This window comes from Choloepus didactylus (genome assembly GCF_015220235.1).
Source record: "Choloepus didactylus isolate mChoDid1 chromosome 25 unlocalized genomic scaffold, mChoDid1.pri SUPER_25_unloc1, whole genome shotgun sequence".
In the NCBI taxonomy this organism is placed as follows: Eukaryota; Metazoa; Chordata; class Mammalia; order Pilosa; family Megalonychidae; genus Choloepus; species Choloepus didactylus.
Window position 1 is genome coordinate 5715742 of NW_023637606.1, and position 11209 is coordinate 5726950.

The following is an 11209-nucleotide window of genomic DNA, read 5'->3' on the forward strand; positions in this document are numbered from 1 at the left end:
CCAAACCTCCAGGCTATATATCATTTGTAAAACATCTTTCCTGAAGATATAATCCACATGACATAAAATTCACCTTTTTCTCCCATCAAACACCCAACTCCTTCACCCTTCCCCCCAATCTCCTGGTAAACCCTAATATACTTTCTATCTCTGTGAATTTGCTATTTCTAGTCATGTCTTTCTTATGAGTGATATCTGTCAAATTTTGCTTAACAAATTTTGAGGCTATGTGAAAAACAAAAACATAAACCCTCAAGGCTGAGGAGTTGCACTCTTGAGATCTGCACTGAAATGAGTGAAGGGAAGGCAAATAGCATATACCTAACCATCCACCTAGCAATTATTTTTACTGGACTCAGAATTTGGCTTCCATGGAGATGGTTCACATGGCTGCACAGAACCATCAAAGGTTCAGAGTGGGGACCCTGACAGAGTGGATACTGGAAGATTCTGGAGATGGGCTTAGCGGGGAAGCAAGACTTTGGGACATGTGGGGGTGTCAAACAATAAGAAGGAAGGTTGGGAAAAGTTGCTAGGATCACACCACCATGCCTGGGTCAGCTTGGGGGGGGTGGGTGGGGCTCCCTTTGGGGATGCTTCCCACTGAGCATGCAGACTTGGAATCCTAGTGCTTTAGTGCAGGAAATTCCTTTGGTGGGGGCGGGCTAGGGGGTGGTGCTCTCGAGGCATGTATGCCAGTCACCACACTGGAACCCAGGGATTCTGGACTTCTTTGATATCCCTCTTTCTGTCATCATCCCCCATACCAGCAAATGCTATTGGCTCAAGCTCTGAAATACAGCCTGTATCCACCCCCTTCTTCTCATAGCCCCAGGTACTCCCCACTCCAGGACCTCATCACTCTTCTCTTGGATGCCCCTGCCCCCTACTGTGCCTGCTCTGGGTATACCCTCTTCTCCACAGCAGCAATCTGAGGGCGTTTCAGAAACCAGTCAGAATCCATCTTTCACCCGAGTCCACCATTCTGCAGCATTTAAAATAAGCTCTAAACTCCTTGTCAGCCCTACAATGTCCAGCAGGATCTTTTTCCATACCCAAGGAACTCATTCCTACCTCAGGGCTTTTGCACTTGCTGAACTTGCGACCTGCTGTGGCTGGCTTCCTCTCATAGCTGTTCAGGTCCCTGACTTTCCTTCCACCCTTTGCATCCCTGTTTTATAATCCAAGGCTCAGCAAACTCCGGCTAAATGCAAGCCAAATCCAGCTCACCTCCTGTTGCTGTATGGCCCAGTAGCTAAGAATGGTTTTTGTGTTTCTAAATGGTTGGGGGTGTTGTGGAACAAAATCGAAAGAAGAATATTTGGCAACGTGAAAAACTATATGAAATCCAAATTTCGGCATTCACAAAGTTTCTTAGAACAAAGCTACGCCTACTTGTTACAGTAAGTGAGTGGTTTGACTGACTGATACTAGTCCCATCACGGTCCAATGAGAAATGGATGGTCTTTCTCCATCTTGCGCCACCAAGAGGTGGTTTCCAAGGGCTCAGAGGAAGAGAGAACTGAAGGATGATTTTGCACGTTTTTAAGAGTCAGGCACATCTTTGTCACTCAGATGTGGCCCTCTCTCTCTCGCTAAGCCAACTTGGCAGATGAAATCATTGCCCTCCCCTCTACGTGGGATCTGACACCCAGGGGAGTGAATCTCCCTGGCAACGTGGGAATATGATTCCCCGGGAGGAATCTAGAGCCAGCATCATGGGATGGAGAACATCTTCTTGACCAAAAGGGGGATGTGAAGGAAATGAAATAAGTTTCAGTGGCTGAGAGATTCCAAAAGAGCCGAGAGGTCACTCTGGTGGGCACTCTTATGCATAATATAGGTAACTCTTTTTAGGTTCTAATGAATTGGAACATCTAGCAGTAAATACCTGAAACTATCAACCTACAACCCAGAACCCATGAATATTGAGGACGCTTGTATAAAAATGTAGCTTATGAGGGGTGACAATGTGATTGGGAAAGCCATATGGACCATACTCCCCTTTGTCCAGTGTATGGATGGATGTGTAGAAAAATGGGGGCAAAAAAAAAAAAAAAAAAAAAGACACCCAGGGTTCTTTTATACTTTAATTTTTTTTTCACTTTAATTTTTATTATTATTGTTGTGTGTGTGATAATGAAAATGTCAAAACTTAATTTTGGTGATGAATGTACAACGATATAATGGTATCGTAAACAACTGAATGTACTCTTTTGTTTTGTATGACTGCATGGTATGTGAATATATCTCAATAAAAATGAATTAAAAAAAGAGTCAGGCGTAGAGGTGACTATCCATTTTTCCCATTCTCCTTCCGTTGTGCAGTTCAGTTGCATGGCCCCACCAGACTGCCAGGGAGGCCGGGAAGATGGAGAGGAGCATATGGACATTTGGGGAGCACTTCCAAACCCTGGCAGCTCTCTGTATCTCTAGCCTTCTGCACACTCTTGGTCCATAGCAGACTCTCAAAATAGAGCTACGGAATGAATGAATAAGCAGAGGAGGATGAGGGTGGGGGTCCGTGTGGAAAGCTGCCCGCGGCGTTGGGGGCGACTCCCTGCCCCCACCCCGCTCCACCCATCTGACATCATCAGGGAGGAGGGGCCTGGCAAAGGCTGAAGGGGCTTTCCCCTGCCCTCGCCAAACTGAGATCCTTCCTGTCTCACGGACAGCCCCAGAGAGGGCAGGGCTGGTCCCCGGAAAGCTGGGCAAGCAGGGGCCTGAGAGCTCGCTGAGGGCAGGGATTTCCTTCCCCCTCTGAGACGCCCTCTCTCCCCCTCGCATCGCCAGTGCACATCGGATGCGGCGTTGGTCAAGAACCGTGATGGCTGAGGAGGGCTCCGGCGGCTGCCCCGTGCCCCGCCTGGCTTGGGCTTCTCTCCTGCGGAGTGTTTTGGTCCCTTTTCTCACGGGTGTGACCGGCGCCGTGGTGATATACGGCATCCTGTGCAGTCACTACCTCCCGCAGAAGCAGCTGCCGGAGTCGTCTGGGGTGAGTCAGAAAGGGAGGGTGGGAGCGAGAAGCGTACTTGCCACCTGCTCCACCGAGCCTCGGCACCTCTGGGTGGGGCCCATCCTGGGGAGGGGATGGGGAATGGAGAAGAGAAAGGGACAGAGGTAGAGTGACTTCGAGCTAGACAGCAGAGCAGACAGAGGGACAAAGACAAAAAAGTTAAAAGCAGTCTGAGATGGGATTTAAAAAAAAAAAAAAAAGAGATGCCAGAGAGGAAGCTTGATTTGGGAAGGCAAAGAGCAAGGACGGAGCGAGGCTGTCCGGGGGTTCGGGGATAGTTATTCGTATTCCGTGACTCAGCCGGTGAAGGTGAAGGGGATCCCCAGAATGGGAGATCGTGAGGCCGGGAAAGGTACATCCGATGTGAGCATAAACGATGACCTTGCCCTGGTGTTCCCCCGGCAGGCAGGCTGACTCAGAGCCCGCTGGGGGCTTCACAGAGCTGGGAGGATAGTTCTGGGGGCCTCCCAGGGAAGGGCGAATAGCAGACGCTCACCTGCGAGCCCCGGGCACCCGGCACGAGGGGCCGCCTTTGGAGGCTTTGCAGGGGCTTTGCAATGGAGGAAGCCTAGCCGTCGCGCGTGTACCCTGCTCCTGTTGGATCCAGGAAACTAGGAAGTTCTTTTGAAGGTGTTTTTTCTCCCTGCTGTTTCAAACCTACTTCCTCTTTAAGGGGTCTTCAAGCACAGGCGCGTGGGCGCGCGAGCGCGGACACACACACACACACACACACAAATAGGTCCAGTGGAAGGGGACCTGAAGATAAAGGTGGGCGGGAGTAAGATTTCCTAACTTCGGGGACCCTTAAAACTTTCTTTTCTTCCAGTGGGACATAGCTGAGCTCCAGCTGAATCACACAGGTAATGTGGGGCCGCTGCGTATGAGGGTGAAAGGAGGGGGGGGGGGAGAGGGAGAGAGAAAGTGAGCGAGTGAGAGAGGGAGGAGGGAAGGGAAGAGAGAGAAAGGTGGCCGGTAGTGTTTCTCGGGTGTAAATAAACTGCTTTACTCTCCTCATTCTCTCACATTTTAACTTCTCCTCTGGAAGAACTGAAAACAGCTAAAACAGCAAAACTAATAGTAGTTGCTAAAATTCCTTCGTTCTTTCAGCAAACATTAATTGAGCATCTCTTGTGAGCCATGCACTGTTGCAAGTGCTGCAACAAGTGAACAAAACAAGCAGAAATCCCTGCTCAGGGGAAGCTTCTCTCCTCCTGAGGGGAGACAGAGGAAAAAAAAAAAAAGAAAGAAAACAAAAGCAAACAAGTCAGACATTTAACATGGCAAACATGGTAAAACCGGCACACAGTGTGTTTTGGAGAAAATTAAAGCAAGGCAGGGGGAGCAGGCATCCAGGTTTGGGAGTGGCATCCGAGAGAAAGTGACATTGAGAGAAGACCTGAAGTAGAGAAGGGATAGAGCCATTCCACTGTTTGTAGGAAGACCTTCCTTTCCCAGCCTCTATTTAGTCCTCTTCCACTTCTGTCTCTCATACCCATCGCCAGACGTCAGAGTCCCTGGGAGTTTTAGAGTTGTGTTCATTCCATTTGGTAAAGGAGGGACCCCTGCTCCTTAGTCTTCTCTCCCTACCCCTCTCTCTTTTTGTGTGTCTGTCTCTCTGTTCCTTTGGATCGCCCATCTCCACCCTACCCCCAGTTTCTTTTTCTTTCTCCCTCCCTTCCTCCCTTTTTTCCTTTCCTTTTCTTTTCTTTCCTTTCCTTTCCTTTCTTTTCCTTTCTTTTCCTCTCCTTTCTTTCCTTTCTTTCTTTCCTTCCTCCCTCCCTCTCTCTCTCTCTCTCATCCTTTGGATCTTTGACCCATTATCCCTCTGTCTCTATGACACCCCTAGGTTTTTCTCTCTCATGCTCTGTTCCTTGGATCTCCCACTGTCTGTCCCTTTATCTCCAGCTCCCTGTATCTCTATCCCACTGTCTCTCAGTTTTCCTAACTACCCATCCTTTCACGCTCCTAATCCTCCGCCTCTAGGCTCACGGAAGGACCCTCGGCTGCGCTGGCAGGGGAGCCCAGCGCTGGGCCGCTCCTTCACCTACGGACCAGAGCTGGACAACGGGCAGCTGCGCGTCCAGCGCCCCGGCATCTACAGGCTGCACGTCCAGGTGACGCTGGCCAACTGCTCCTCCAGGTGGACCACCGCGCACCGCAGGGCCACGCTGACCGTGGGCATCTGCTCCCCGGCCTCGCGCAGCATTAGCCTCCTGCGGCTCAGCTTCCACCGGAGCTGCACTGTGGCCTCCCAGCGCCTGACGCCCCTGGCTCGCGGCGACACCCTGTGCACCAACCTCACGTTGCCGCTGCTGCCTTCACCCAACAATGACGAAACTTTCTTTGGGGTTCTCTGGGTGCACCCCTGACTGCCGCCCCTCCTGGGGTCTTCAGAGACTCAGATTCAGGGAGGGGGGATGTGTTTTTTCTTTGTTTCCGTTTTCCTATCTGTGGTGACCTGAAGCTGTATGCACTATAGGAAAGTGTATTCTTAAAGTTAGTCCGTTTCTGTGGGTGTGTACCCATTGTAAGTAGGATCTTTTGGTGAGATAAGATGTGACTCACCTCATCCAAGGTGGTCTCTTTTTTTGTACGTTTAGATGAGTATTAAATCTTTGGATGAAGAAGAACTTTCAAAGCACAAGAGCAATGGAAGAAATTGCAAAGGAAAATCAACAGGCTTTGATATTTAAAAATTGACATTTTAAAACCTTCATGTTAAAAAAATTAAAAGGCAAAGTACGAATTGCAAAGAATTTGACACAAATATGAAAAAAGGTTAACATTAGTCTATGAAACGACAAATGAGATCAATAAAATAGATCACCAAGGTCCCAATAGGAAAATGGACTAAGAATGTGCAATAAAGAACAAATACAGATAACTTCAGCATCACAGATACAGACTGCTGCTTTTTATTTTACTTGAAACAGTACAATGATGAGATGTGAATTTTTTTCATCTATTAAATTTAAGACTTAAATCTGAGGAGCACTCTACAGAATATGTGTGCTTAAACACCACAAAGAAGAAGTCATTGGAGTGCCATTTTCCAGAGAGCTTCCTGATGATTTGTATCAGGAACTTTAAAATGTTCTCACCCCTTCACCCACTAATTTCACTGTAGGGTTCTATCCTAAAGAAATACTAAAAAAATAAAAGCTTTATGTTTACAAAAAATATAGTTTTTTATATTGGTGTTCATCACAATCTTTCTTCTTTTTTTTTGCTTAAGAAAAAAGAGACTTTTTGATCCTTCTGCCTGTAACACTTTCTTACATCATTCTTCTAGATAATCCCTTCTTTTCTTTCAGGTCTCATATTTGCTCTCCCTGCTATACATTGCCATAGCATCCTGCCATCAATCCCCTTGACCCCACTCATTATGCCAATATTAAACGTTTGTCTTCCTCTTGTCTAGCCAGTAGCTACATGAAGATCTTTGCTATTATACCTGCCACCTTGTAGAGCTATTAATACAAAGTATGTGTTGAAATAATGCACACATGAATGAATGATTGCTGAGAGGTAGAACTGTAATAATTTTTACTTTTCTTTTTTAACTTTTCCCTAAGATTTCCATGATGATCTTGCTAATTTTCTATTCAGAACAACAATAAAAGCTATTTAAAACTGCATCCCTTCATGCAGTTCACCTACAGGACTACAAGTCAATACACTTTAAATGAACTGTGAATTGTTACAATGTAGGCTTCAAAAACTAATAAAAACATCAGGTTTCAGATTTGTTTTAAAAATTTCAGTAGGGGAAAAAGGAAAACAAACAGAAACAACTTCCACCTTGCAAGCTGGCTTTCCAAGTATAAAGCTGTCCAAGTTATGTTTATTCTATAATCTTCCACTCTGCCTCCAAAGACATAGTAGAGCTTTTCATGACATAGTTTCTATGCTGTAGCTTCTGCTCTGAAAGCTTTCTGTAATTGGTATTAGGTCCCGAGTTCTAAGGAATTATTTATTATTAGAGCTGATCTACATTTATTTGACAGATTATATAGTATATATAGATAAGCAACTTGGAGAAAAACTTCCTTACACCCAGCCTCTAAAGACTGATTAAAAATAGTAAGCACTTTTTCTTCTCTGAGTAGTAGTGATTGGCCTTGTGATTTTACTGCCTGAACCAATCAGGGATTAAAAAAAAAAAAAAAGAAAAGGTGTGGAAGGCTTGGCATTAGCCTAGGTAGAGGCATTGGTAATGTGAAGTGACCCTCCCTTAGAATTTCAAGTAATACTTCTTTTAAAAAGAGAGAGTTTTTTTGGTGTGTGAAAGTGGGGAAAAAGATGGTAGTGCAATACTCTCTCCACCACCTTCTTGGTTATTCCTCCTTTACAAAGTTGGAACCTGGAGAATTGAGGAGACATGGAAGTTTCCTTGGATTGGTAGGTTATACAGGGGCCCACCTCCTAAGCTTTGGAAGCCTGAAGGTGGGCACCAGCTGGGAGAAGGCCAAAGCTTTGCATGCCTGAAGGCAGGCACCAATTTAGATAAGGGTAAAGTCGCAGGGCTCCTTCCGTGCTCCTGTCTCCTGCACCTGCTGTCTCCCGTCTAGCCCCAAAGAGATTGTCCCTTCAGATCAAAGACATGCAATCACACCTTATGGCTTTAGAAAAACATGCACCCTCCCCGAAATACCTGAGAACAGTCATGTAGGAGACTACCTTGTATGCTATAAAACCTGAGGGAATGTGTAGAATAAACCTTTCTTTGGCATGAACACAGAGATGGGGTCAGCTTCCTTCTTTCACAATTGGCGACCAATGTGGGGCATTCCAGTCCTGACCACATTTGGAAGCTGTGCAGTAAGTACAAGCGAGTTGTCTTGCGGTGGTTCAGAAGTTTCAGCCGTTCAACGATATGGGTCAATCTCTCAGTGTTCCCCAGTGCCAGTATGTGTTAATTTTACAACGGCTGCTGCGGCTAATGGAGCTTCTGTTTCAGAAGATAATTTGTACTCTTTATTGCATAATGTTGTTCAACATAACCCTTGGTTTCCTGAGGAAGGCACATTAGACTTAGCTGTGTGGGAGCGCATTGGATGAAATTTAAAGCGCCACTTTAAGCAAGGACAAAAAGTTTCCTCTAAAACATTTACTACGTGGGCTCTTATTCGCACTGCCCTGGCCCCTCTTCATATTGCCAAGACTGAGAGTTCTAAAACTGAGGTCCCTAAAAAAGAAACCACTGCTCTCTCCGATGAATGTCTCCCACCCCCCAAACCCTTGGTGCCCATACCACCATAACCTCCTTCTTTCCCCTTCCTCCTTTATCGCCACCATGGCCGCCTTCCCTCCCTAGAGGTGCCGCACCAGTTGTGCAACACTGTTTTCACAAGGCAACATTAGCTGGAGATTCTGTTTGCCCCATTATGCCTAACCAGCTGCCCAGAAATTTTTCCTAGAGTACCAGGACTGGGAAGTCCAGATGAAAGTGCCTGCCACAAACAAACACCAAACACACCTGAGTTAAGGTAGCTTTGCAATTCAAACTTTCCCTGTGCTGCGTAAGTGTGTAATTTTTTGTTTACTGTCTTCACTTTGCCTTCTTTTGTTTCAATTAGTCTATTGTGTAGTAAGGCTAATTAAGTTGATCCAAGGGTCATGCATGCAAACTCAGTGGGTTTGAGCCCCACTAACTGTAACCCCAGATTTGTAGTTCTCCTTTTAAATTTTGTGCAGTTTGCGCAGTTTGCATTTGTGTGAAAAACCCAGTGTCATAAAATAATATCTCTACTAAGGAATCTACAAATGAGAACTCCCTCTCTCTATAAAGAATGTTTTGTTTTAAATATTTAGCATCATTCTAACAAGTTTAATTTTGGTGGTAAGAGCATGTTGTATAGAAGGCATAAAGAATGTTTTTCTAATTAAGGGAAAAAGGCAAGTAGCTTTGTCCTAAATAACTGATTGTTTAGGAATGTAAAATGAAGCCTGGATGGATAGGAATGTGGGTTGAAGCCTAAATGAATACAAAAGTTTGTAGAAGTGTTTTTCTGAATAATCAGTGTAAGATGCAAAAAGTCTCTTTTATCAAAATAACTTCTTGCACTCAACATATGTTAAATTTATCATGTCCTTGGTTGTTTAAAAATATTGTCTTCTCACTTTAAAAAAAAGCTAAGTCTTTTCCCTAACTTCAACTAAATAAAAAGTATATATATATATACTGTTTCAAACCTCATAACTTTTAACATTTTACTTTCTCAAGGTCAAACCCTAAAGGATATCTTTTTATTCCCAACAGTTACAAAAAAATTGTTCTTTTACCTTAGGAAAAAAAAATAAACTACTAAAAATAATTAAATTCATGTAATATGTTACAAATTGCAAAAAAAAATGTTTAGACAATGTTATAAAAATTAAAAACTTCTAACCTTTTGGTTACTGATATGCATAACATCAAACAACAATGTAATACTGCTAATTATAATTTCAGTTATTTTTAAAATGTTATCTGTCACAAAACAGCCCAATGGAGCCCTGGAGCCCACCGTCCTGTTTCCCAAAGGACCAACGATGCTGTGCTATAACAACTATACAAAGAAGATACCTCCTGAAGCTAACTCTGGTGCTGGTGGACCAGCCTAAGAATACATGGTGCCCATTCCTGGAACCCCCATGATATCCCTATAAATAAGCTTTGTGTCATTACACCAAATTGTAATCATAATAAAAAGGGGGGAGATGTGGAGACATGGAAGTTTCCCTGGCTTGGTAGGTTATACAGGGGGCTGCCTCCTAAGCTTTGGAAGCCTGAAGGTGGGCACCAGCTGGGAGAAGGCCAAAGCTTTGCGTGCCTGAAGGCAGGCACCAATTTAGATAAGGGTAAAGTCGCAGGGCTCCTTCCGTGCTCCTGTCTCCTGCTCCTGCTGTCTCCCGTCTAGCCCCAAAGAGATTGTCCCTTCAGATCAAAGACATGCAATCACACCTTATGGCTTTAGAAAAAATGCACCCTCCCTGAAATACCTGAAAACAGTCACGTAGGAAACTACCTTGTATGCTATAAAAACCTGTAGGAATGAGTAGAATAAAACTTTCTTTTTCATGAACACAGAGATGGAGTTGGCTCCCTTCTTTCACAGAGAATGTCCCCATAATTTAACCACTCCTAAAATTCCTTGCTGTACCTTGTAATATAATGGGAAAAAAACACATGCATTTTTGCCAAAACAATCCTCCATCAGTTTGAACATGTTACATATTACTATTATACTAAAGATAGAAATTACCAGTGTCATTAAAAGTATGTTGGAGGAGTGGGGGGGTAGGGATGGTGGCGTATGGAGCTCTAGGATTCAGGTTCTTCTCCATGGCAGCTGGTAAACAGTAAGGAACTATCTATAACTAGTGTTTGGGAGCTCCAGAGACCCAAGGGACACCTTACACCAGCCAGGGAAGAGCAGAAGGAAGAGACTGATAAACAGTGGTGAAGATCTGTGAGTAAATCTTTTCATTGCTGTGGAGACTGGTGCCTACCCCCACTGGCATGGCAGGCTGCCTCAGGAGCCAATCCCTGGCTGGAAATAGAAATCCTCACTCCCAAGATGGAGGTTTGGGTAGCAAAGTTGAACTGCTGGGCACCAGCTCTGAGAACAGCCATGGTTTCAACCAGTTCAGGACAAAAAGCAGCCAGCATCCTCTTTCTCAACACTGTCCCCAGCAGGGGAGGAAGTGGGCTGATTTAGAGATGCAGTAACTTTTCAGAGTTTCCTTAAGGGCAGCTCTTCCCCAAGAACAGGGTGAGGGCATGGCCCAGCTCAGTTGGTGGCTTTTGAATGCAGAATTCAGATCCTTGGGTCTTGGATCTGTGTAACAGATTCAACCTATCTTGGCCAGCCTCTGTCTTAACCACACCAGTGGCAGGAGCAGAGTCACTTGTGAATTAAAGCTGTAGTCCACCTTAGGGTGACAGGAAACAGTTGACTGAAGAGCACCATCTGCTGGGCAGACCAGGAAAGCACAGCTTCTGGGAGACATCAAAGAGAAGATTGGGATCTTTCTAGGTTTCCTCACCAGAACACTTTGGAACCAATCTACACCCCCTTTGTGGGTCCCTGGCACTGTTTCAACTGGGAAAAACTGACTTGGGATAGTCCTCTCCAGGGGGACCTGCCTCCCAGAATTAGCCTTCACATAAAAGCAGCTAGAAAAAAGTGAAAGGAGGGTTAAAATTTT

General features: G+C 45.1%; 1 protein-coding gene across 1 annotated transcript; it reads left to right on the forward strand.

The window, feature by feature from the left end:
- The first annotated feature begins 2575 nt into the window (after positions 1-2575).
- CD70 (CD70 molecule) lies at positions 2576-6123 on the forward strand. The gene is made up of 3 exons (XM_037824185.1): positions 2576-2995; positions 3843-3876; positions 5000-6123. Exons 1-3 carry the CDS (start codon positions 2804-2806, stop codon positions 5383-5385), a joined length of 612 nt encoding a protein of 203 aa, XP_037680113.1. The 5' UTR covers positions 2576-2803; the 3' UTR covers positions 5386-6123.
- Positions 6124-11209: the final 5086 nt, after the last annotated feature.